Source organism: Hyperolius riggenbachi, chromosome 3 (genome assembly GCF_040937935.1).
Source record: "Hyperolius riggenbachi isolate aHypRig1 chromosome 3, aHypRig1.pri, whole genome shotgun sequence".
Lineage (NCBI taxonomy): Eukaryota > Metazoa > Chordata > Amphibia > Anura > Hyperoliidae > Hyperolius > Hyperolius riggenbachi.
This window is the reverse complement of record NC_090648.1, coordinates 75360950-75386289: the sequence shown is the minus strand read 5'-3', so window position 1 is coordinate 75386289 and position 25340 is coordinate 75360950. Positions and strand designations below refer to the sequence as shown.

The window sequence follows — 25340 nt, the reverse complement described above, 5'->3', positions numbered from 1 at the left end:
TCAGCAAAAAGCTGTTTTTTCACTGTACAGGCAAGCGATTCAGGAGCGATTGCGTTTTGTGATTCTATAACATTGAAATGCAATTGTTCCAAAAAAGCTGCATGCAGCATCAGCAAATCGCTAATCACTGGCGATCGCTACAGTGTGAACACTACCATTGACTTGCATTAGTAGCAGCATTTTGCTGGTCACCAGTGATCAGCAAATTACTGAAAATCGCCCAGTGTGAACTAGCCCTGATAGCGTTTTGCAAGCGATTTTTGGAGAGATTTCTCTGCTCCTATACAATTCATTAGAATGGAAATGCTCCCAAAATGCTGCATGTCCTGCGATTGCAATTTCCTTAATTGCAATCGCAGAATCTGTCACACCATTTCCATGGTAGAGAGTTTAGGGCAATCGCTAGCGATTAAAACCGCTCCCTAAACGCGCAAATAAAATGCTCTAGTGGGTTCCAGGCCTTGATGACATTTATATGTGTTAGGCTATGTTCACAGTGACATGTTGCAGTGCATCAGAAAAAATAATCGCATTGCTAACCCGATACAATTATATTGTAATGGTACGATCACATCGGCATGCTAGAAGTGCAGCAGTGTAATCCATCTGCATAGTGCGGAGCATGCATTGCGGTACTGCATAAAGCACATGTTAACAGTGGCGGTGAAAAATACATGTACTGTGTACTTTCCTGTGGCACAGCAGGTATAACGCGTAATGCAACCCCTTAGCTGAGATTCTGTTTTGCTAGGTGTACACTGTGAGGAACTAGCTATAACTAAGTGGTATGTACTGTCCAATAGGGAGGGGGGAGGGAGGGGGTATAGCATGCCACATGGCGGAGATTACTATTCATAGATTCTTGTGCCCCGGTATCACCTTTCGTTCTCCGCCAATCTGCCCCGTACTGTATTGCAAGCCGGCACGGTCGATGACCTCCGACCTAAACATACTATGCTGCGCACTGCAATCGCACATACCCCTTACCTCATATGGGGTCGCTGGAGAGCGCGGCCGCAAGGCGCCCAAGTGGACAAATAGTCCACGTGCAGCATAGTATGTCTGGGTCGGAGGGCACCGTCCAACAATACAGAATGGGCCAGATTGGCCGAGAACTGAGGGCGATGCCGAGGCACGGGATGTAACTCCTCACACACACAGAATATTTTAAATATATTTAGCTCCAGGGCCGGCACTACCATAGAGGCAAACAGGGCAATTGCCCTAGGGCCCCAGAGCCTGTAGGGGTCCCCCAAGGGGTCCTCTCCCTCCCCTCCAACTATGATGATCCCATACGTGCCTGCAGAGAATGAGGAAAATAGGGGTTGGTGGGGAGAAGCCCAGAGTACGGTGCTGCTGCCTCGTGTCCTGTCTGGATTATGTAAGACTCTGCTGTGTGTAAACTCTGAATTTGTAAGAGAAAGAAGGGGAATAATGAGATCCCAACAATAATTTGGGGATATATAACAGACATGTAATGATTTTGTGTGGCTGGGAGGGTGGTGGGATGGGTCCTGGGAGCCGGCTTGGGGCTGCGGGGGGTTGTTGCTAGGGCCCCCCAAGTTACTTTTGCCCGAGGGCCCCATTGTAGCTAGAACCAGCCCTGTTTAGCTCTTATGCTGGGTACACACGGTGCGTTCCCGCACTCGATTTCCCGCTCAATTCCTGTTTACTCGATAATTTCCGACATGTCCGACTTGCTTTTCGATGGATCGTTAGGTCGATTCGCATGTAAAGTATGCCAAATCGACCTAACGATCCATCGAAACGCAAATAGGACATGTTGGAAATAATCGAGTCGACGGGAATCGAGCGGGAAATCGAGTGCGGCAACGCACCGTGTGTATCCAGCATAAGGAATCCTTTAGTCTCTTAAGTGGAAATCTTAGGAGAATAGATTAATTAGTAAATCAGGCACAGTGTGACATTCCAACTCTGGCAAATATTTCTTCCTTCTCTTACCACAAGTAATGCCAACTCCTCCTCCCCCCTTTACTGAATTGTTTGGCATGTGCTCCTTCAGCATACTCTAAAATCAGGGATGACCTTTGTTTGGGGAATTCCAATCATTCTGACCTCGTGGTAGCTCTGCTCTGCCTGTGGTGGGTTTCTCTAAAAGCACCTAGCTGGAAATACCCGCACTTTCCTTCCCCTCTCTCTTTTTGACAAAAAGCTAAAAGTGAAAGAGGACAGCCCCAGAGCTGAGAGGTCCAGCAGTGAGAGGAGTGGACAGCTGCAGCCAGGAGAGGAGGGGACAGGAGCACAAGGAGCTGAGCTGGATGAAGAGGACCGTTACGCACAAGAGAACACAGGAAACATATTATAAACCTGAGGCTATTGAGAGGCGCAGGATCCTCAGTCATCATCATAGCTTATTGCATTAGCCAGAGGGGGAGGCTCAGCACTGTGTGTAGGAGAGGAAGCGAGCAGTTCTCATCACACGCTGAGAATCAGAGCTCTGCAAGCTACAGAGGAGGGAAGCCTGCCATACTCTCTCTGCCTGTACCGGATCCTCCGCCTGGGCTTGGGATTCTCTGTGCTACAGAACACAATGGAAGCACATGGGATTCTGCTGCTTGCCTTCCATTTGATTTTCCTCATTCACACGGGTAGGTTGTGATTCTCTGCTCTACTTGTGGACGGTGTGTGTGATTTCTATATTGTGTGCAAGACAGATAAGCAAAAAACAGAAAAAGTCAGACACTCGGACAAAACAAACAAAAAACCATCACAAATAGAAAAAAAAAGTTAGCCTGAAGATGGTCCCTAAAGAGGAACTTTAACCTAGGACTAAACTTCATTCCAATCAGTAGCTAATGGGCGTAGCAATAGGGGTTGCAGAGGTTGTGACTGCATCGGGGCCCTTGGGCCAGAGGGGCCCCGAAGGGGCCTGCCTCAACCACACTACCACAGTATTAGCTTCCTATTGGTCCTGTGCTGGTAACAATCGCTTCTATACATACTTTGAATAGTAGTGATCATCAACAAACTGTTCCTCATCCCCTTCTTGCACCTCTGACACTGTAGTTGCCATTGGCAGGTTTTGGTGCACCATATCAATTGTTCTGTATAGAGTTGGGGGGGGGGGGGGGGGGGTGTCTGATATTGTGGTGAAACCCCTCCCACGGTGTGATGTCACAACCAAGGTCCTGACAGTTTTCTGTCTGTGAACTTAATTGTATTGTGGGATAATGGCTTTCCAGCTGCCAAGCAAGTTATATCTCCCTCTGTGCATAGAACTGTCTGTAACGAACATTCCGTACAGATAACCTGACAGAAGTAAAGATGTCTCCACCAATGATAAATTTCATAATGTAAATAAGGGGGAGAAAAGATATTACACTAGGCAGATACTGACTAAATAGTCTATAAATGAATATTGAAAACAATAAGCAATTTTATTCATTATGTTATTTTCACTGCAGTTCCTTAATGATACAATCTTACCACTTCTATGTAACACAGTATGGAGGACTACCTAAAGTATCAATTCAAAATATATTCCATTAGTTTACCCTTCATCTACATACATTTGGTAACATTGTACAATCAAGATTGTATCATTATTGGGCACTTTAAGAGTGAGATCAAATTTAGTGGTACGGTTAGGTTTATTGTATTATAGGCATGTATGGGGTTTTGGTTTGGTTCATATTTATTCAAACTCTTTTTCTGAATCTCTTTTGGTAACTCTTATTTTACAACGCCCATCTCTGTAGGTGTACCTCAAGGTTCAGTATGTAGACCTGTGCTCTTCTTCCTTACACCTTCTTTCTTGGCAAACTCATGAGTCCTTTTTGGCTAACAATACCATTTGTTTGTAGATACTCAAATGTATCTGTCCACCCCGACTTGTCTCCTGTACTGAATGAAGTTTAATGTTGCCTGTCAGCCATCCTGTTATAAATGTCTAATGTGTATCTAAAGCTTAGCTTGGATAAAACTAATCATCCTCTGACATTTCTGTAACTGTAAGTAACAACAACACTAAGCTGTGTGACTGAAGGATTGGCCCCCTGAAATGGATGGTGGTGGTATGGACAGATGGTGGTCAGTCCATGATTTACAAACTGACAGTGATCCTAACAGCCACCAAAGAGATGTTTGCCAACCACACCTGCCAGATGTTATAAGGCAAGTTCCATATTATGTCAGATTCCTGTCCCAGGTGATGCTGGACAGAAGTAATCACTCATAGGAGTTCCCTTCCAATTTTGCAGCAGATGTTACACTGTATGAATAAAGTGGGCAGCAAGGTGAGTCTTAGAAGCCACTTGAGTTAGCGGCTGTCTTTTGGAGTACAGTCACAACATCCAAACTCCATGTTTATAGGTAATCTTTAAAGTCCAACGTGCAGCGCCCAGTCGCAGAACTCTGTGTCTTTGGAGACGTTCTCTAATTAGCTGATATCAAGTCAAAGTCAGGAGATCCTTCTCCAGCTGTTTCCTGTAGCACAGACTCCAGGAGATGCAGACTGAAATTCTCTCAGAAAGTGCATCCAATATGAACCTCAGGGTGGCGCACAGCCAACAGCAGCTCTAGACCCGCCCACATATCCTCATTTTTTTTAAACAGGGATTTTAGCTGCAGAAGAATTGTCAGTAAAGGTAACATTTGGCCTCCCTGCACAGTAAGCTGTCAGATAGGAAGCCCCCTTCCCCATTAGTCCTTCCGACCAGCTCCTTGTTGCAAGAACTGGGGGGGTATGCGATGGTGTCATCTGAACTGGGGAGGGGGACATCGTTGGAGTCATCTGAACCGAACAATCATGTAAATGATTGTGATTGCAACAAATTAGCGTGAAAGTCCAACATTGCGATCATTTAAAAACTGACGGTTGCCGTGGGTGGCCTACATCGCGAAACATCGCTTGATGAACTTTAGTTAAGCGATGTTACATAATATTGTGAAAAAAATTGTTTGCTGCAAAAAAAAAAATCATCCAAAAAATTGCATCGTGGGTAAGGGCCTTTAGAATTGTGCTTGGAAATGGGCTTAGCCTAGTCTTCAGAATTTTGTTGATACATTTAATTTTATTTTAAGTGATAATCTAAGAAAAAAAATCCAGCAGAAAGTCAAAACCAGAAGATGCAACCAATAAGCTTGCTGCTTGCTAATTAACAAGCAGTTAGAGGCTATAATTAGCTGTATTCTCATCATCCTCACCAACACAACACACAGAGGCGTATAGACAGTGTTCTCCCCAGAAATTCTTTCCAGCCGGGTGGCATGAAATAGTAGCCGGGTGGCATGAAAAAGTAGCCGGGTGGGGCAAGATGAGAAAATGCAGGGCCGGTGCTTCTCTGCACAAGTCTGCTTACAGTATAGGAGGAGGTGAGTTGATAACAGCCGGGTGGTCACCAAAACTAGCCGGGTGGAGAGCCCGGCTAAAAGACCCTGGGGAGAGCACTGATAGAAGTATATAGTATGTCAATCATGTAGTCAGTATACCAACATTCATAGCAAAAGGTAGAATTCTGGACTATTCACACAGAAAGACACACATTTTTTGGTGTTCCCCTCACATCAGGGCCGTTTCTGTGCGCTTTTCACCAGGGCTGTGGAGTTGGAGTCGGAGCAATTTTGGGTACCTGGAGTCGGAGGTTTCATAAACTGAGGAGTCGGAGTCGGATGATTTTTGTACCAAATCCACAGCTCTGGTAAGTTTTAGATTAAGGAGTCGAGGAATCTGATTCGGAGCTATTTTGGGTACCTGGAGTCGAAGTTGAATTCGGAGTCGGTGGTTTCATAAACTGAGGAGTTGGAGTTGGATGATTTTTGTACCGACTCCACAGCCCAGCTTTTCACAGTGCATTTCTCTGAGTGTTCTGCAAGGTATTGATTTTCCCATGTTCTTGAATGTGCCTCGTTCACATCTATGCTCTGCGCTGAGCTGCGTTACAAAAACATAGTGTTGCATGCATTTCTGTGCGTTGAGTTGTAAAGGGCACATCAATGCAAGTGAATGGGTGCGCTTTTTTAGCGCATACAAGCACATGCGTTTTTTACTCCTAATTGAAAAAATATATATTTTCATATGAAAATAAAGCTTTATTGACAACTGCTTCTGCTACAATAAGCTTACCATGCTGAAAAAAAGCGCACTGCAACACACTTAAAAGCGCACTAAAGCGTGCACAAGCGAATGTGTTTTTTTAATTATGCATTTTTACACGTTTCTCAACGCACCCAATGTGAATGAGGCCTTAAACGTGTAACATCCATGCACCTGTACAGCTCGCTTGGGCAGCTGCTACTATCTTAAATATGTGTTGTTTCTCATATGCGCCGTCTTCTCCTATGTTTACCTCCTCTTGGGCAGCAGCCAACCTAGGCCCAGGCCTGTAGGGTGTTTTCAGAAATCTTACCTTGGAACTTCGGCGACGGTAGGAAGGAGTTATCATTAGGGAGGGGAAAGGGGGGTTCATTTTTGGTGTCAGGAAGGAGATTAATCATTAAAGGGTCAACAAAGGAGATATGAGGAAACACAAACAGTGCTGCAATCCTAGAATAGACTATCGTGCTCCTGGGTCAAATCCACTGACACTGGATTCTAATGTAGCCACTCAGAGCCGGATCATCCACAAGGCAATCCTAGGCAGTTGCTTAGGGCCTTAGAGAGAATCTAGGGGGCCTGGAGGATGCTAGCCCCCACCAAATCTTACTGAAAAAGCCAGTTGACCATTAGCAGTGGGCAAAAGCTGCTAACTTGCCTAGGACCCCATTTCATCAGAATCCTTCTCTGATGCCACCCTGGTTTCCAATGCCATCTTTCTAATCTTCCCTAATTCCAGGTCCATGGTCCCTTGCCCCCCCCCCCCCCACCACACACACACACACCGTAGCACAGCTTCCTGGCAGTCATATGGCAGCTTCCATATCCCTCTCGCTTCAGTTGTACTTTAAAGTGAACCTGAAGGGAAAAAAGTGCCCCAGATTGCTACTTACCTTAGTAGACGCTTCCCCTGCCCCCTTTGCCTCCACCAATCCAGCGCTGGGACCCCTGGAGCCCTTGTGGAAGAGTGCGCAGGGCCACACTCCTGTCCATGAACGACCATGACACACTGAGCAGGGGCAGGAAGCCGCACGCCTTGACTTAACTTTCACTGCCTAGCCTGAGTGAGCGGGCTCTGTGCAACTGCGAAGCCATGAGGTGTCCTGCCTCGTGCAGTGTGCCGTGCTCCTCCTTATCGACAGGAGTACATCTGCAAACTTCCTGAGGATCTCAGTGCCAGATTGGTGGTCGGAAGGAGGACGTGGGAAGTCTCAGGAGGTATACGTGTCTAAATTTGCTTTGTTTTACTTCACAGGTTTACTTTAAAGTGTATGTGTATGGGAAAAAATTGCCCCTGGGGGCACATACATTTGTAGGGGGAAGCCTTTGGATCCTAAAGAGCCTCCCCCTTCCTTCTAAGTAGAGGTAATTGAACGCTGGCACCCCCTGAAAATCCGCAGACAAGTCTTGTCCATTGCGCACAGGCGCAGTAGTGGCTGCCCTCGGGCTCCGGCAGATATAGCCAAGCCCAGACGGGTCCGCTCTACTGTGCAGGTGTGGTCAGGCTCAGCTATATCCTCCAGAGCCCAAGGGGAAGTTGGTACTGTGCCTGCGCAGAAGCACAGATGTAAATATTGCCGTGTGCTGCAGCCACTATGGCGCCTGCACGCCCGGTCGACAAGTCTTGTCCACGGATTTTCAGGCGGTGCCAGCGCTGGATCGCCTCTACTTAGAAATAAGGGGCAATATTATTACCGTGTGTTGTTTGGAAGAGCCAGCACTGTAGCGAGAAGGCACAGGAGGACGGGGGAAGCCTCATTAGGATCCAGAGGCTCCCCTCCTCCCAAGGTAAGTACTTTTCAGTGGCACTTTTTTTCCTTACAGGTTTTCTTTAAATATACAAATAAGCAGAAAAAGAGCAGCTGAAATCTAGTGATACTTTCAGGGATCCTGTGCAGTGCTCAAAAACCAGTGTCCCTGCAGAGTAGGGCTGCACGATATTGGGTAAAAATCGAAATTGCGATTTTCTTCTCATAAATTGTGATTTCGATTTATTCACGATTTTTTTAAAAAAAACAAGCTTTAGCGGGGGGCGGGGTCAGTGTGTGTCACTGTCAGGTTGATGGGGCGTACGGGACTCTGAGCCGGGGGGGGGGGGGCGGGTGATCGTCAGTATCCTCGTTTTTTTTATAGTGCCAGCACGCTTCTCTGGCCCGCCTACCGCTGTGCGGGGATTTTCCAGGAGCAGTGAATATGTTTTAGTGTTATTGAGCGGGGGGGGGGGCGGATCCATTCGAGCGAGCGGCCGGGCACAAACAGCTTTACCAATCGGTGCATAGCGATGGAATGACGGCAGCGGTAGGCGGAGCTGTACAGAGCATACATCTCCGCCTACCGCTGCCGTCATTCCATCGCTATCCAGCGATTGGTAAAGCTGTGTGCGCCCAGCCGCTCGCTCGAGTGGATCCGCCCCCCGCTCATTAACACTAATACATATTCACTGCTCCTGGCCAATTCGCGCACAGCGGTAGGCGGGCCAGAGAAGCGGCCGGGCACTATAAAAAAAAAACAAGGATACTGACAATCACTAGATCGTCTTGACACGAACCGCGGTTTCGGTTTTAAAGCGGAAAACCGTGCAGCCCTACTGCAGAGCATTGTGACTTTGACATTTCTGCAAATGTAACCAAATGTCCTGCTCAAATAGAAGAACTGTGAATGCTATCATGTGGCTGTGTGTAGTATTAGGGAATCACATGTTACCCACATGGAGTTATTGGAGCCACTAGGAAGAAACAGTCTAATTTAGAAACTGCTGAGCAATTAAAAGTGTTACACAATAAGGTAATACATGCATAGTAATTACTATAAATAAATTCATTGATGGTTTTGGACATCCTTAAAAGACAACTATCATGATTGATTGTAAAATGTAATGTATACTGTACATATAAATGTACATTTCTCCCAGAGTAAAATGCATGTTTTTCCTATGTTGCTGTCACTTACAGTAGGTAATACAAAATCAGACAGGTTTTGGATTAGTCTATTTCCTCATGGGGGGGGGATTTTCAGTTATTTCTTTATTTGCATAAGCACTTACTGAACTGCAGGTGCTCAGTCCACCTGCCAAAATAGTGTGCACATGAGTAGGGAAGCTAGCTGACATCTTTGTATAGAGTCTATGCTGGGATGGTTTTGTACACAACAAAGGTAATACTGAGAATCTTCCATGAGGAGATGGCATATGTGAATGTCGGGCACCATGGAAAATCGGACGCAGAAACAGTGCCGATAGTAGAATATAGGTAAATTTACTGATACTCTACTAATTAAACTGTTAATTTTCGGTAGTTAAACATCGATAATTGTTACCAATATTTTACTATAGCTAAACCTAACCCTACTCTCACACAGAACCATTCACTACCTATGCCTAACCCTAATACCCCCCCGTTGTGCCTATACCTAAGATCCCCATGGTGGTGCCTAACCCTAATACACCCCCTGGCGGTTCCTAACCCTAAGACTGCCCTGGTGGTGCCTAACCCTAAGACCGCCCTAGTGGTGCCTAACCCTAAGACCCCCCACCCCTCCTTCCATGGTGCCTGATCCTTAAAGAGGATCTGTAACATAAAAAGATCCCCTGGGGGGTACTCACCTCGGGTGGGGGAAGCCTCCGGATCCTAATGAGGCTTCCCACGCCGTCCTCCATCCGTCAGGGGTCTCGCTGCAGCCCTCCGTGGAGTCCGGGCAGCGGTGACGTCATTATTTACCTTCCTGGCTCCAGCGCAGGCGCTCTGACGGCTGTCGGCTCCGAACTACACGGAAATACCCGATCGCCGTCGGGTCTGCTCTACTGCGCAGGCGCAAGTTTCCGGCGCCTGCGCAGTAGAGCGGACCCGACTGAGATCGGGTATTTCCGTGTAGTTCGGAACGGAAAGCCTCCACAGCGCCCCCCGCTGGAGCCAGCAAAGGTAAATATTAAACTAACAGTCGGCACAGTCGCCGGCTGTTCGGAGGGCTGCGGAGAGACCCCCGTGGGACAGAGGACGGCGTGGGAAGCCTCATTAGGATCCGGAGGCTTCCCCCACCCGAGGTGAGTACCCCCCAGGGGATCTTTTTAATGTTACAGAGTCTCTTTAAGACCCCTCTGGTGGTTCAGAAAACGATAATTACCTGGTGCACCTTGTGCAGGAATTTACCCTTTGTTGCCGGCTTAAAAACAGAGTAAACACACAAATAACAATAATTGTCAGGCGTTGCCTGGCGCCTGAATTTCCCTTTTGGTGCCGGCTTGCCAATATTTTCAATCAAAGTCTATGGCGGTGCCTGATTTGTCCAGAAGCTGCATGTGCCCGATTTGCCTGATACAGAGGAGATGGACTGGTCCGGGTCACTGTGATAATATGTCGTTCTGTCTTCAACAGCCATTAGTAATATTTGGTAGAATGTAGGTCCCGCACATTACATCATTGCTGGAACAATCAGAGGTCCCAGTGAGCATGGAGGAGGCCTGAGAGAGGGAGGGGCACCATTTAGGCGTTTATGGGGTTGGCTCAAAACAGGAGTCATAGAGATGTACCAGTATGCTGTAGGGGGAAACTCCCCTAAAACCAGAAAAGCATAAAACTCCATAGTGAGCCTGTCCTGGTTAAGCTGTAAACATGAACAAAATATACATAACTTCGTTTACAAAATTGTGACTATAGACTTTTTTCTTTTTTTTTTAGTTTAGCTGCTTTCTGTATTTGACTTAAAGAGACTCTGAAGCGAGAATAAATCTCGCTTCAGAGCTCATAGTTAGCATGGGCACGCTATTGCGCCGCTAAACGGGGTCCCTTCACCCCCAAACCCCCCACTGCAACACTTGGTCGCAGACTTGGTCGCTCCTGGAGGCAGGGCTAACGGCTGCAGCCCTGCCTCCAGTCGCGTCTATCAGCGGCGCATCGCCGCCTCTCCCCCGCCCCTCTCAGTGAAGGAAGACTGAGAGGGGGGGGGAGAGGCGGAGATACGTGTTGACAGACGCGCGTGGGGCAGGGCTGCGGCGGTTAGCCCTGCCCCAACCAGGAAGCGCTCCCCTGCTGCACGGAGGGGGATTTGGGGGTGAAGGGACCCCCGTTAAGCCGCGGGATAGCAGGGGCATGCATGCCCCTGCTATCTATGAGGTCAGATTTATTCTCGCTTCAGACTCTCTTTAAAGTAGTTCTTTCGGGAAAAAAGTAGGCAATTAAAAAATGTGACAGATGACAGGTTTTGGGTCAGTCCATCTTTTTAAGGGGGATTCTCAGGCCTTTCCTTGTTTTCAACAGCATTTCCTGAACAACAGTTGCAAAATCTAACTGACATAATAGTGTGCAAGTGATTAGGGAGGCCGGTTGGTATCTTGCTATTTTGGCAGTTAAACTGTTGTTCAGGAAATGCTGTTGAAAACAAAGAAAGCCCTGAGAATCCCCCTTAAAAAGATGGACTGGCCCAAAACCTGTCATCTGTCACATTTTTTAACTGCCTACTTTTTTCGCGAAAGAACCCCTGTAGGTTCTGCTCTAAAATTACAAACATGCCAATTGCCAAATGTCATCAGCAGACTAATTAAGTGTTTTGTTAACCTCATCATACGATATCCCTTTACCTGGATGTGTCACATCAGATGGGTAACACTAAGCACACCCTAATGATGTGTTTATACATGGCTGTGAGTATTGGGGGAGGGGCAGCCAGTTGTTCTGCAGATCTCACGCTGTCCACATATGTAATCTATTTCAGAGCTGGGAGGTCCTATTTCCTCCGCATTCTTTACGAGCTTGGAAAAGTGGCAGATGGCAGTGTTGAGTTGTATTAAAAAGCGCAACTCAAATCAGTGTTTCTTTTAATATCTATTTAGATGTATAAGTGAAAAATGCCAACATTAAAAGACAGCGAGGGGTCTATACTGTAGATCAAGGCATACTACTCATGTGATGTGATGTCTCCACGACTCCCCTATGTAAATCTCTTCACTGGCTCCCGATCCACTTCAGAATCAGCTTCAAGATCCTATGTCTGGCCTACAAATCTATACACAAATCCTGCTGGACCTACATCTCTGACCTCATCAGCAGATACACACATGGCTGCCCACTTCCCTCCTCCAACAACCTCCTCCTAACCACCCCATGCATCTCGCACTCCCATGCACGACTACAGGATTTCATTAGAGCTGCCCACATCCTGTGGAACTCTTTCCCACTGCCCATCAGGCTTGTCCTCTCTTTCAACGCCCCAAAACTCACCTCTTCAAGAAGGCCTACCCCATCCTGCCAATGTCCTAACTCTCTCTGCTGAGAACCTCTCGATGCAGCCCTCCTCTTATCGTGTCACCATCCCTCCCTTTAGATAGTAAGTCTCTGGCAGGGTCCTCCCTCCTTGTGTATCGTACTAAAGGAAATCTGAAGTGAAAATAAACTTATGATATAATGATTTATAAGAAATAAAACATGAGGGGGGGAAGCATGTTCAGAGAGTTGACAGCTGAGGGGAAGAAGGTGTTCCTGTGTTTTGAGATTTTGGAGGAGATGGACTGATACCGCCGACTGAAAAAGCGGTGACCTAGGTGAGAAGTATCGTTGGTGATCTTCAGTGCTCTGGAGTTGTAGAGGAAGCTCAGAGGGGTAAGCGGACTCCCGATGGCCCATTTCGACGATCTGATGACTCTCTGTAGTCTGTGGCTGTCCCTGGCAGAGGAGCCAGTATACCAGACTAGGATGGAAAAAGAGAGGACAGATTCAATAGTGGCGGTGTAGAAGCTCTTTAGAACTTCTGGGCCATGCCTCCTTCAGTTGGCAGAGGAGAATAGCCTCTGCTGGGCTTTCTGCTGGGTGGAGGTGGTGTTGGCCTTTCAGCCCCGGTCATTGCAGATGGTGGTACCCAGGAGGCGGACACAGGGAACTCTTTCATGGTGGGATGGGGGCGTGCTTCCTAAAGTCAACAATCATCTCCGCTGTTTTGGCGGTGTAATCTCATTGCTCATTACCCGTGTTGTGTTGTCTGTCACCCATTATCATTGCAACGTTATTTATTGTCCAGCACTGCGTAATATGCTGGTGCTATATAAATCCAAGAAATAATGATAATGTGATAATCACAATTATCAGTGCTTTTGCTCAAGCTAAGCTGATTGCCACCAAGATCCCTGGTGGTCTCCAAACTCCTCCAAACTGCTATTCTTCACTTTCATTCCTGAAGAAATAGTAAGAAAGTGGCCACTGACGGGGTTCTCCCCAGCACCTGTGTTGCTGGCTTCTCAAAATGTTAACACTTTTATACCCACTTTACATACAGTATCGTCTCCTGTGAGTTCTGGTTCACCATGAGCTTGCTGGGTACACTGTAACACTGGGTGTTTCAAGTCCTACCCCACAGAGCCATATTAATCCATGCCATACACTGATGAGAATCAGCCAATCCGAAACAGTCTGTATGCATGTTGGATTATTCTGGCTCTGTACAATTAACAAGCTGACACATCATTGCATTCCAGCGGATCTGGAGGTGTGTATAGCTTTCAGGGACAACCAAGGGTTGATTTGCATATTCAGCAGTGATGCATTGTGGGACTCTGCAAAGCTCACCCCAACCTGAATAATCACAAATGCCTTCTGTTTTAAAGGACAACTGAATTGAGAAGAATATGGAGGCTGCCATACTTACATATTTCCTTGTAAGCCATGCTAGTTGCCTGGCAGCCCTGCTGATCTGTTTGGCTGCAGTAGTGTTTGAATAACACCAGAAACAAGCATGCAGCAATCCTGTCAGATCTGACAATAATGTCAGAAAGACCTGATCTGCTGCATGCTTGTTCATGGTCCATGGCTAAAAGTATTAGAGGCAGAGGATCAGCAAGACTGCCAGGCAACTGGTATTGTCTAAAAGGAAATAAATATGGCAGCCTCCATCTTCCTCTCATTGCAGTGTCCTTTAAAAAAGGCAAACCGTTGCTTTACATAGCATTTTAGTAAGTAGGCTTTTTGGTCTCTTTCAGCCCCTTACACTCTCCTAGGAGTTCTGGTTCACCATGAGCTTGCTGGGCAATCTGTAACTCCTGTACCTATTATTGTACCTATTATTGTACCAGAACCTGTCTATTCACCAAGAGCAGATTACGACAGTAACATGACAAACATTCAGGTGACTAGACAAGATGAGGTACAATTTCCTTTAACAAAGCATGTTTCAAGATCCATTACGTTATCGTGAGAACTTCTGCTTTCATCTAAATATAGGAACTACCATGTGGGTTTTTTTTTTTTTTGCTCACAAGATGATTTCCTGCGGAGTAGTGTCATGGGTTTAAAACTGCATGAATCAAATTAGCCCAAACACAACTTATACTATGTTAAGTCTTTAAAGTATACTTATATTTCCATTAACGTTCAGTATTGTTAATTGAAACAAGTTATTTCCAAGTCAATACTTACAGTAAAAAAAAATGGATTGTTATATACTTTTTATATGTATAGTACTTACATTTTTCGCAATGCTTTACACAGTACGTTGAAAAACTCGTTATAATAATAATATAATAATAATTATAATAATAATAATAATCCCTCAAAGAAGCTAACATTGGGGCATATTCACTAACATTGGGGCATATTCACTTAAAGCGCACCTGAACTCATAACTTCCTCTCTGGTCTAAAAGACAAGCAACAGTATAATAACCTTTAAAGAAAAACATTTCTTTGTTACAGCTGATACAAATTCTGCAATAAATCTGCACTGTTTCTACTTCCTGCTTTCATGGAAGTAGACATAGGGTTAACATTCTGTACTTTCAGATCAACTTATCTGCCGGGGCAGTCAGGTGACACAGGGGTGAGCTCAAATTACAATTTGTGATTAGACACAAATGCGGGGAAATTAGGCTAAACTCTCTAAATACATAGAGGTTGCATTTGTATGTTTTCCTTCTGTCCTGTGCAAGAGTTTAGGTTCACTTTAAGGATGATAAAGTTACCAGGTAATTTTGCCGGCATTTACGCCAATGTGATGTGCATTATATAAGCAATGCGAGTGTTACCTAGCAGTGATGAGTGAAAATCCCGATATTCTTTTAGCATTAATTTTCGAGAAAATAATGTAAAATTTGACTTTTAAGCGAAAATGCCATTGAAAATCATTTTGCAATAAGTTTGTGATTTCCCGCATTTTTCAGAAAATTTTGCGCTAAAATTAACTATATTTTTTGTAGCGGAGGGATGGGATATCGGCACTACAATGTGCAAAAGGCAGTGACTATGTAGCTCTTGTATCCTGGCAGCGTGCTCTCGATGCTAGAAGTGTAAAGATGCTGAAGCCAGAGTAATAAAGAAATTGCTGGCACTGCTGCTCAATAAGTTTAATTAGTTATGTGCAATGGTTACAAGCAGGTGTGACATGTCATCCATTAAAGAAACCGTGTAACGGGAAAAAAAAAACCTCTGGAGGATACTTACCTCTGGAGGAGGAATCCTGTCCTCCCGTGTCCCCCCCCCCCCCCCCCAAACAGCAACAGGGTAAATATTTACCTACCCAGTCCCATGCACGCCTCCAGGACTTCTCAAGAGCTGCTCCAACACTATGGAACTTCCTACCTCCACCCATTAGGGCAGCCCCCTCCTTCGACATCTTCAAGAAGGCCCTCAAAACTCACCTTTTCACTCTGGCCTACCATCCCTCACAAGTGCTCTAAACCCAAAGCTGAACTCTGGTCCCCTACCTTTCGTGTCCTTACCTCTCCCTCTAGATTGTAAGCCTTTGGGCAGGGTCCTCCTCCTTTTGTGTCCTACCTGATCATGCACCTCCATTACTGTGAACCCATGCTATGCATCTGAGTGAACTCGACTGGCCTAATCTCCATGCTCCCATCCAGTGACTGACTAAGCATTACCTGGTACTCATACTGCGCAATCTGGTTTTCTTGTATTCCTGTATTGTCATATTGCTGTATGTCACCCCTAAATATTGCCTGTAACCTAAACTAATATCCAGCGCTGCGTAATATGTTGGCGCTTTATAAATACAATAAATAAATAAATAAAATACCGGGATCCTGTGCAGGCGCACTAGCAGCTCTCCATAGAGGTTAAGGCAGAAATAGTTAAACACAGTCGTATCCTCTATGCTGCGCAAACGCGAGTCTTTTGTGCCTGCCCAGTAGAGCGGATCGATCGGGCCCGGCTATTTCCGCCTTACCCGAATGAAGAGCTGCTAGTGCGCCTGCGCAGGATTGCGGTAGGTAAATATTGCCAGCGTCTGCACACCACCTGTCAAGCCTTGTCGAGGGGCTTTCGGGGGAGCCAGCGCTGGATTCTCCCAAGCTTCAGAGGACGGGGAAGCTTCATTGGGACCAGGAGGCTTCCCCCTCCCAAGGTAAGTATCCCCCAGAGGGGCTTTTTCTTCTTACATCTCTTTAAAGAGAGTCTGAAGCAAAAATATATTGCGAAATTTACCTTGCAATTTGCTTCAGTACTCTCTCCAGCGCTAAACTGCCACATCACCGGCGAAAAACGAGGGCTGCCGACCCCCCAAATTCCGGGAGGGGGGGGACGACTAACGACGGCGCTTCCTGGAAGGGGCAGAGCTCTCTGCTGTAACTCTGCCTTTCTTGCCGTCAATCACCGCGCATCGCCGCCTCTCCACGCCCCTCTCTTTCTTCACAGAAAGGGGCGGGGAGAGGCGGCGTTCTGTGCGGCGATTGACAGCAGGAGAGGCATAGCTACAGCTCATATAGTAGCTCCGCCTCTCAGGGCAGCACAATCCACGACCAAGTTGGTCGTGGATGTTTTCCCGGGCATTTGGGGGGTCTGCAGTGCTCGGTTTTTGGCGGGGATGCGGCAGTTTAGCGCTGGTGAGACTTCTGAAGCGAATAGAAAGGTACATTTAGCAAAGAAAAATTTGCTTCAGAGTCTCTTTAAACAAACCGCCCGGGTTTGCTTGAGTGGTAGTGTGTGCCCTGCGTGAGACAAGCCCTGGATCCTGGCATGTTTAATGGATAACATTTCACACTTGTATGCACCACCAGCTGCCTGTAACCATTGCACGTGACTTATTAAACTTATTTAGCAGCAGTGCCAGTTGCTCCTTTTCTTCATTAATGTAAAATAAACTATTTTCGTGGTCAAAAATTTTTCACAAATTTTTCATATTGCAAAAATACAATGGGGTTGATTCACTAACGCAAATAGCATGTCTTATCAGAATTAACATAACTTATCAGAGTTAACATGCCTTATCAGAGTTAACATGCCTTATCATAGTAGCATAGCGAGCGCTACGAAGTTATGCCTGCTAATTTCTGCGATGACGTTATTTCCACATGGGGGAAGTTTGAAGAAGCAGCTTGAAACTTCCCCCAAGTCTCAGCGCGTGCAGCCCGCAGCATCGGCAGTGTTGGCATGATGAGAAGGAGGAGAAAGAGGCACTGTGGTAGCAAAAATATATGGTACCTTTAATCCACGGTGTAACAGACAGCGGGGTACACAGTGGGGGTGAGGGGATGCCTGCCTGACAGCTGTTTCGCTAAGAAAGCTTCTTCAGAGGCAGATTTTTCTTTATCTGCCTCTGAAGAAGCTTTCTTAGCGAAACAGCTGTCAGGCATCCCCTGTCTGTTACACCGTGGATTAAAGGTACCATATATTTTTGCTACCACAGTGCCTCTTTCTCCTCCTTCTCATCATGCCAATGTATGCCTCTGAGAGCACGTCCTAGCATACAGTACAGGATCCGGTGTACCCACTGCCTCTGTTTCATCTAGTGCCAGTCTTTGCCTCTCCATATTGCATTGGCAGTGTTGGACATACCTTCTGACAGCAGTTGAATGCTTTCAATCCTCTCTCGCCGTCTGCCAGCTCTTGTGCACGGCATACTTCCTGGTTCCTGTATGTCACATGACATACAGGAAGTATGCAGTGCATTAGAGCCTGCAGGAGGCTAAGTGGATAGATGGGCATGGCTGGACTCGTGCTGGAAGGTATGCCCAGCAGAGCTGCAGCTTGGGGGACAGGGGGCAGAGAGAGAGAGAGAGACCCAGAGGGTGCACAAAGAGAGAGAGGGGGACAGAGAGGCACAAAGGGGAACAAAGTTTGATTTGAAGGAAATCGTAAAAATCAAAATAAAAATAGTGATTTTGGACAGAAATTGCTCAATTTAATTTACAATACCAGTAATTAACAATACCAGTTGCCTGGCTGTTCTTTAAAGAGACACTGAAGCGAAGAAAAGTATAAAATATGATATAGTGAATTGGTTGTGTACTATGAATAATTACTAGAAGATTAGCAGCAAAGAAAATATTCTCATACTTTTATTTTCAGGTATATAGTGTTTTTTCTAACATTGCATCATTCTATAATATGTGCACATTACACAAAACTCAGCATTCAAAATGATTCTTTCAGAGCAGTCTGTGAAGTAATGACCTCTTCTCTAGCAGAGGAAAAGTAAATAGTCCAGGAACAGTTGAGATAATAAAAGTCAGATAACAGCCCTCTCCACAACTAACTTAGTTGGATAGCTTAATGGCTTGTTTGCATAGAGATAACAACTGGAGTTTCTCAACTCTTCCTGTACTGGAAACAATTACACTGATGTATCTGATCTTAATGTTTTATTTCTTAGCTGTGCTACACATACAAATCATAATATCATCATTTTTTTTTCCGCTTCAGTGTCTCTTTAATATTTTTAGCCATAGACCCTGAACTAGCATATTCGGATCAGGTACTCTGACTCAGCTGACTGGTTCTACTGGATTAACCATATGCTTGTTCCAGGGTTGTGGCTCAGACACTACATATGCCAGAAGATCAGCAGGACTGCCAGGCAACTGGCAGCGTTTACATGGACATAAATACGTCAGCCTCCATATCACTCTCACCTCAGGTTCCCTTTAATGACCCTATAAAAAGCACCCCTGACCCAAACTTGCAGAGGGTCACATGATAAGGGTAAGTGTCCCCTTCTAGGGGTGAGGTGGTGGTATTCACTCAAAGGGACAGCCTACTTTTGTCACGGTGTCTTTTTGTAATATGTATAGAATGGACTTTGGGAGAGACACATATGTTAATCAGTGTTAGTCTAGTTGTTTATTTTTTTCACCTTTAGATGGGTTTTCAGGCTTTTTCGCTAACGTCAGTGCCTGGAGTGGAGTAGGACTTGTTGAAATAGCAACACAAGGAAATGTATTAGGTTATTGAGGCAAACACTTTACTTGGGTGGGGGGAGGTCAACTTCACGGAATCTCTTTTTTTGGCTGGTTGCCATCAGCAACAGAAAGCCTCCAACAACCCTTCTCCCCTTGCAGTAACACAGCACAGGCCACTCTGCTGACCTCAGTGTGCAAGTCTGAACAAGCATCACGTGTAGGTTTTGGTAGATCAAGTAAATAATTCATAACTGCCTGATAAGGATTGTTTGTGTTCTACCACCTTGACATGAGGGAAATCAGCGCTGGCGTTCTCACAAGAATTTTCATAAACTTCTGACGGTTCTGTGAAATTTAGGCGAACCAGTCTTGTGAAAGTCAATGGTGCTGAGTGGCTTTAGCAGTTAATAATAAAGCCCAAATAACTGCTATAATCACCATATTTGTGAGGTATTTGTGTGGGAACAAGTCAAAAGGGTTTGTTTTTTTCAAAAAGATCTTGTCGTTTTTGAGAAAATTCTTTTTAAGTTGCTACAGGAAATATGTTTTTTTATTAATTTCAAAAGTTTTTTTATTGAAAGCGTATCAAAAGCAGAAAATACAGTAGAAACACATACATAAACAGTAGAAACACATATATAAACGAATTAACGCTATAAAAGGCATTACGGTGTTAAAGAGACACTGAAGCGAAAAAAAAATATGATATTATGATTTGTATGTGTAGCACAGCTAAGAAATAAAACATTAAGATCAGATACATCAGTGTAATTGTTTCCAGTACAGGAAGAGTTAAGAAACTCCAGTTGTTATCTCAATGGCAAAAAAGCCATTAATCTCTACGACTTTCAAAGTCGTGGAGAGGGCTGTCTTCTGACTTTTATTATCTCAACTGTAAGTGAACAGTTTTCTTTTTATCTGCCAGAGGAGAGGTAATTAGTTCACAGACTGCTCTGAAAGAATAATTTTGAATGCTGAGTGTTGTGTAATCTGCACATATTGGAGAATGATGCAATGTTGGAAAATACACTACATACCTGAAAATAAAAATATGAGAATATTTTCTTTGCTGCTAATCTTCTAGTAATTATTCATAGTACACAACCAATTCATTATATCATATATTTTTTTTCGCTTCAGTGTCTCTTTAAGGCTATAACAGTCTACACTGGGCGTGATTCACAAAGCTTTTTCACCTTATCTATTTTACATTTTTAAGCTCCCAAAGAGCAAAAATATAATATAACTAAGGTAAGAAAAGCAATATTGGAATGAAGTTCATCAGGAACAACTTCCTTTGAGTGATTATTTTGCTTGTAAATTTGCTGAAAGATTATTTTTATCGGTCAGGTGATAAATAAGTCATTTATGAGAAGTTAAATGAATATAGCCCAATATTGCTGCATTAAAACTGAACATTAAAGAGAATCTGTGCTCTAAAATTCGTACAATAAAAAGCATACCATTCTATTCATTATGTTCTCCTGGGCCCCTCTGTGCTGTTTCTGCCACTCCCTGCTGCAATCCTGGCTTGTAATTGCCAGTTTTAGGCAGTGTTTACAAACAAAAGACATGGCTGTTACCAGCTTGTGATAGGCTGAGAGGAGCTCACTCTGTGACTCACAGAAAGCCTGCAGGGGGCATGGCGAGGGTGTGTATAGCTTCTATCCTATCACAAACAGAGCAGTACATTCCAGCCTGAGTGCCTGAGCCCAACAAAGATAACAGAAGAAAGAAGATTAGATTATATAACAAGAAGATTAGATTATATAACAGAGATAATACAGCCACTGTGCAACTAGGAAAGGCTGCAGTAAGCCAAACCACATTAGAACAGGTATAGGAACTTATAGGATAGAAGAAATAAGGGCTGGTTCAGACGGACGTTTGGAGGCGTCTCGTTCGTTGGCGTCGCGGCGGCAATGCGTTCGGGCTTTCAGCAGCGTTCGCATTGTGTTCGGATGCGGTCGCGTTTTTTCTTCCCCTAGGGGGACATTACCCGTCGCGGTTAACCGCTCCTGGAAGCAACATGTAGCTTCCAGGGGCTCCTTGAACGCCAGTAAAAATCGGGACCCGAACGCCGCGTTCGTGCAAATGCGCGTAAAAGCTTGGTACAAACGCTCCCATTCACTTGAATGGTAGCATTTAACGCCAAGCCCCGAACGCTGGCAGTAAACGCTCTGCAAGCGTCCGTCTGAACCAGCCTTTAGGCTGAAAATTTAGTTACAGAGAACCCAGATTCAGCAAATACCATAGCATAAATATTTTCTCCACTGTAAATGAAATTACACAACAACATTTTCATTACAAACCTCTAACCCCCCCCCCCTCCCTTTTTTTCCCCTTTAATTCTGAAGTCTCGTTTTTCACCTGCTTTTTCCTTATAATACTGTTCAGCATGATTGCCCCACTAGATTTGCAGCATCCCCGCGGCAGATGAATGATTTATTGCTGACAAACAGCCCTGCAAAGCTCCCGGGCTTTGCAGGGCTTTTCTTCCTGGAGAGGCTGAGCTTTGAGCTGTAGCTCTGCCTCCTCAGCAGTCAATCTCCTCTGATCGCCGCCTCTCCCCGCCCCACTCAGTCTTCCTTTCACTGAAAAGGGTGGGGCGGAGGCGGAGATCGGCAGAGATTGATTGCGGAGAGGCTGAGCTACAGCTCGAAGCTCAGCCTCTCCTGCGCAGCACAATCTGCCACCTGCAAGTCGTAGAACTTTGCTGGTCTATTACAAAGCAATAAATCATTCATCTGCCGGGGGGATGCGGCGAATCTAGTGGGGCAATCATGCTGAACAGGATTATAAGGAAAAAGCTGGTAAAAAACGAGACTTCAGAGTCTCTTTAACCTCCCTGGCGGTCAATTAAATCCGCCAGGGAGGCGGTGCAGCACTATTTAAATTTGTTTAAAAAAAAATCATGTAGCTAGCCTAGCGTGATAGCCTCTGCGCAGTGGCATCCCCCCACCCCCTCTGATCGCCTCCGTCGATCAACCCCGTCCGGAAATCCCGCTTTGAACGGGATTTCCATGAGGGCTTCCCCCGTCACTGACGTCATGACATCAGAGGGAGTCCTGATCCACCCCTCAGCGCTGCCTGCCACTGATTGGCCAGGCAGCGCACGGGTCTCGGGGGGGCACCCTCTGATGCAGCAGGCAGCGGCAAATTGGCGCGGAGTGGCGGCGATCGTAAGTAACACGCAGCTAGCAAAGTGCTAGCTGCGTGTATAAAAAAAATTATGCAAATCGGCCCAGCGGGGCCTGAGAAATCCTCCTGCGCGGCTTACCCCGTGTCCAGCACGGGGTTACCGCTAAGGATGTTAAAGGACACCTGAGGTGAAAATACAGTAATGAAATACACAATTGTTGATTTTAATTAGGAGACCTCCAGCTATCCAACCCCTTACCAGTTAAACGGGTATAGGGGGACCCCCTGCCTATTTAGATCACCCCACGCTTCTCCCTGCGGACACTCTCTAAACTGGTGTATAGAGAGCCCTGGCAAAAGCATCTTGAAACCGCCCGTGGTGCTCCCCATTTGTCCACTTAATGAACCACTGAGAATGCTCCCTGAGGATTGCCTAATTTGATGATTACAACACATATGGGGGCTTTGCTATCAACCGCTAAAGTCGGTGGATAGGCACCATTGCCATCAGTGTAAATGCGTAATTGTAAATCAGAAATCTGGAAGCAATTTTGTAAAAAACTTTGGTCAGCAAATTCAGCCAAATTTGCAGTCAGATCGAACTTTCACATTTTGCTCGCTCATCCCTGCAGGAAACACACCCTATTAGTCCAGATTTCAGCAGAAATCTTATCAAATAACAATCACACCACCATGTACCAAGAATGCAGGGGGTGCCTGCAAAACTGTGACAGGGTCACCTGAAATTCAAATTCTTGCCGTCGTAACTCCCCCCCCCCCATATATGCTAGGTTCTTGAAATACTAGCTTTAGGTAGCAGTGCGATGATGTAATGCATTTCTGTACATAACTGAAGCGTGCGTGTCTCAGAACAGGCAGAAACTGAACAAGCAGGATGTGTCTCCCCCCCCCCCCCCATCTCTCCCCCCAATGCTAGATCTCTGATCCAGGCTGCAGTCCCTCAGCATTGTGCTCATTAGTGTGACAGCAGACACTGCATTGTTTTGTCTGACTCAGAATTGCTTTCTCAGCAAATAAAATTTCTATAGTGCTTTTCTCCCATAGGACTCAAAGCGCTTAGGCTCTCTCAGATTTAGTAGTTGGTATTAGGATGAGGTATTCACACAATAATATTATATTTCTCCAAATGCCAAACTGCACAGGTGGGTTTTCAGTCTGGATTTAAACACATCCAGGGTTGGAGCTGTCCTGATCTGCTGAGGTAAGGAGTTCCATAACGTAAGAGCAGCATGACAGAAGGCTCTGAGACCAAAAGTTTTCAGGTGGACTCTGGGTATGACTAGTTTAATAGAAGCAGTATTTATTTATTTATTGTATTTATAAAGCGCCAACAAATTACGCAGCGCTGGACATTAGTTTAGGTTACAGACAATATTTAGGCGTGACATACAAGAAAGACCAGATCACACAGCACAGTATGAGTACAAAGTAATGCTTAGTCCCTGGATGGGAGCATGGAGATTAGGCAAGTTAGGGTCACTCAGATGCATAGCATGGGAGCACAGTAATGGAGGTGCATGATCAGGTAGGACACAAAAGGAGGAGGACCCGGCCCAAAGGCTTACAATCTAGAGGAGTAGAGTGTAGTACCATGTTAGTGTTGCACCACCTTATATATACTGACATACAGAGAAGGAATGTTTGCTAAAGAATGTTTCTTCTCCGTGTGTCAGTATATATAAGCTGTGTTTTTCACATTTTGTCAGGAACCAAGTCCGACGAAGGCTTATTATTAGCCGAAAGCTTACTGTTTATGTATCTCTGTCACGGACGGTTGCGGGGCCGCAGGCGCGTCCTGTAACCGCCCGTGAAGAAAAAGCGATCGCACTCGATTCCCTGCATCGATTGCGCTTCAAATCGATACAATCTGGGTTGAGTGTGTAGGGGGAGCTGAAGTCCTTTTCTTAGCAGAGAGAGCACCATCCTAAAGGCTGGATGGCGCTTTTGATATGCTAATGAGCCTGGGCCCAGAGAGTCCCTGGCTTCAAGCTGTGCGGATGGCCCATCCATCAGGTATAAGGTGACACCTAGCTGATCTCATGTAGATGTTAATTAACCAAGGGGTGATCAGGATGCCTAGGTGCAGCCAGGCAGGCTACAAATCTCCGGGAGGTCTTGACACCTTGCTCACTGGTAAAGATCAAAGGGAAGTCAGCTGTTAGCAGCTAGAACACATCCTGAATAAACCTGAGTCTCATAGCATAATCCATAACTTCCCAGATCTGTCATATTTCTGGGGTTCCTGAGATGGCAGCTTCGCCAAACGTGGGGGAAGTGTAGCATGAGCCCCGGTGCTGGTTCTGAGGAAGTTTCAGAACATTCTGAGGTAAGGACTGCCAGTTAGGCAGTTTGAAAATGCCCTGATGATACCACAGGGGTCCCACCCCTCATGTCTGGTATCAGGGCGCTGGGTAAATCGAGACAGACCTGAAAATGTTAATAAATCTGCCCTGACCTGTACGGTTCTGTGAGATAGAGCCCATATATGGGTAGATATGATTTCTAGCCCCCAGGACAAGGGGAGGGCTCATCTCATCTTCTAAGGGGGTGTATGGCTCCCCGCCCTCACTCCCTCCTACTGAAGCAGGGGCATAAGAATGGCAGAGGACCCAAACTCAGTGTCCTCCACACTGAAACATCTTGAACTCATCAGATGCCAGCTTGAGGATATGCTGGCATCCACCTGGTCTGAACTCTGAACTCAAATTGAAACCCAGAACTCTGTTTTCCCACAAAAAGGACATCTTTCCAGGAACTAAGTATTTTTCTCCCTTCTTTTATTTTTTATACTTGCTATTACTGTCTTAATAATTGTGATTTTAATAATTGTCTGTATATATTAATTATTTATATTGCGTGAATAAACGACTTTCTCCAAGTCATTCACTGTCCGCTACCCTGCTTATCAGCACACACACAGAACTGATCCCGGGTCTCTGAAGATACGCTACTGTTTGTTTGTTGTTGGCTAGACAGAATACCGTGTGTTTAACCATTTTATTCGCAGGACTAGTCAGTC

The 25340-nt window shown here is 45.5% G+C and overlaps 1 protein-coding gene across 1 annotated transcript in view; it reads left to right on the top strand.

Moving 5' to 3' along the window:
* Positions 1-2118: 2118 nt before the first annotated feature.
* Positions 2119-25340, top strand: part of LOC137562746 (intercellular adhesion molecule 1-like) — a 61438-nt gene continuing 38216 nt past the window's right edge. The window contains exon 1 of the mRNA XM_068274395.1: positions 2119-2609. Coding sequence (XP_068130496.1) covers positions 2552-2609 — 58 coding nt within the window. The 5' untranslated portion in view covers positions 2119-2551. The remainder of the gene's footprint in view (positions 2610-25340) is intronic.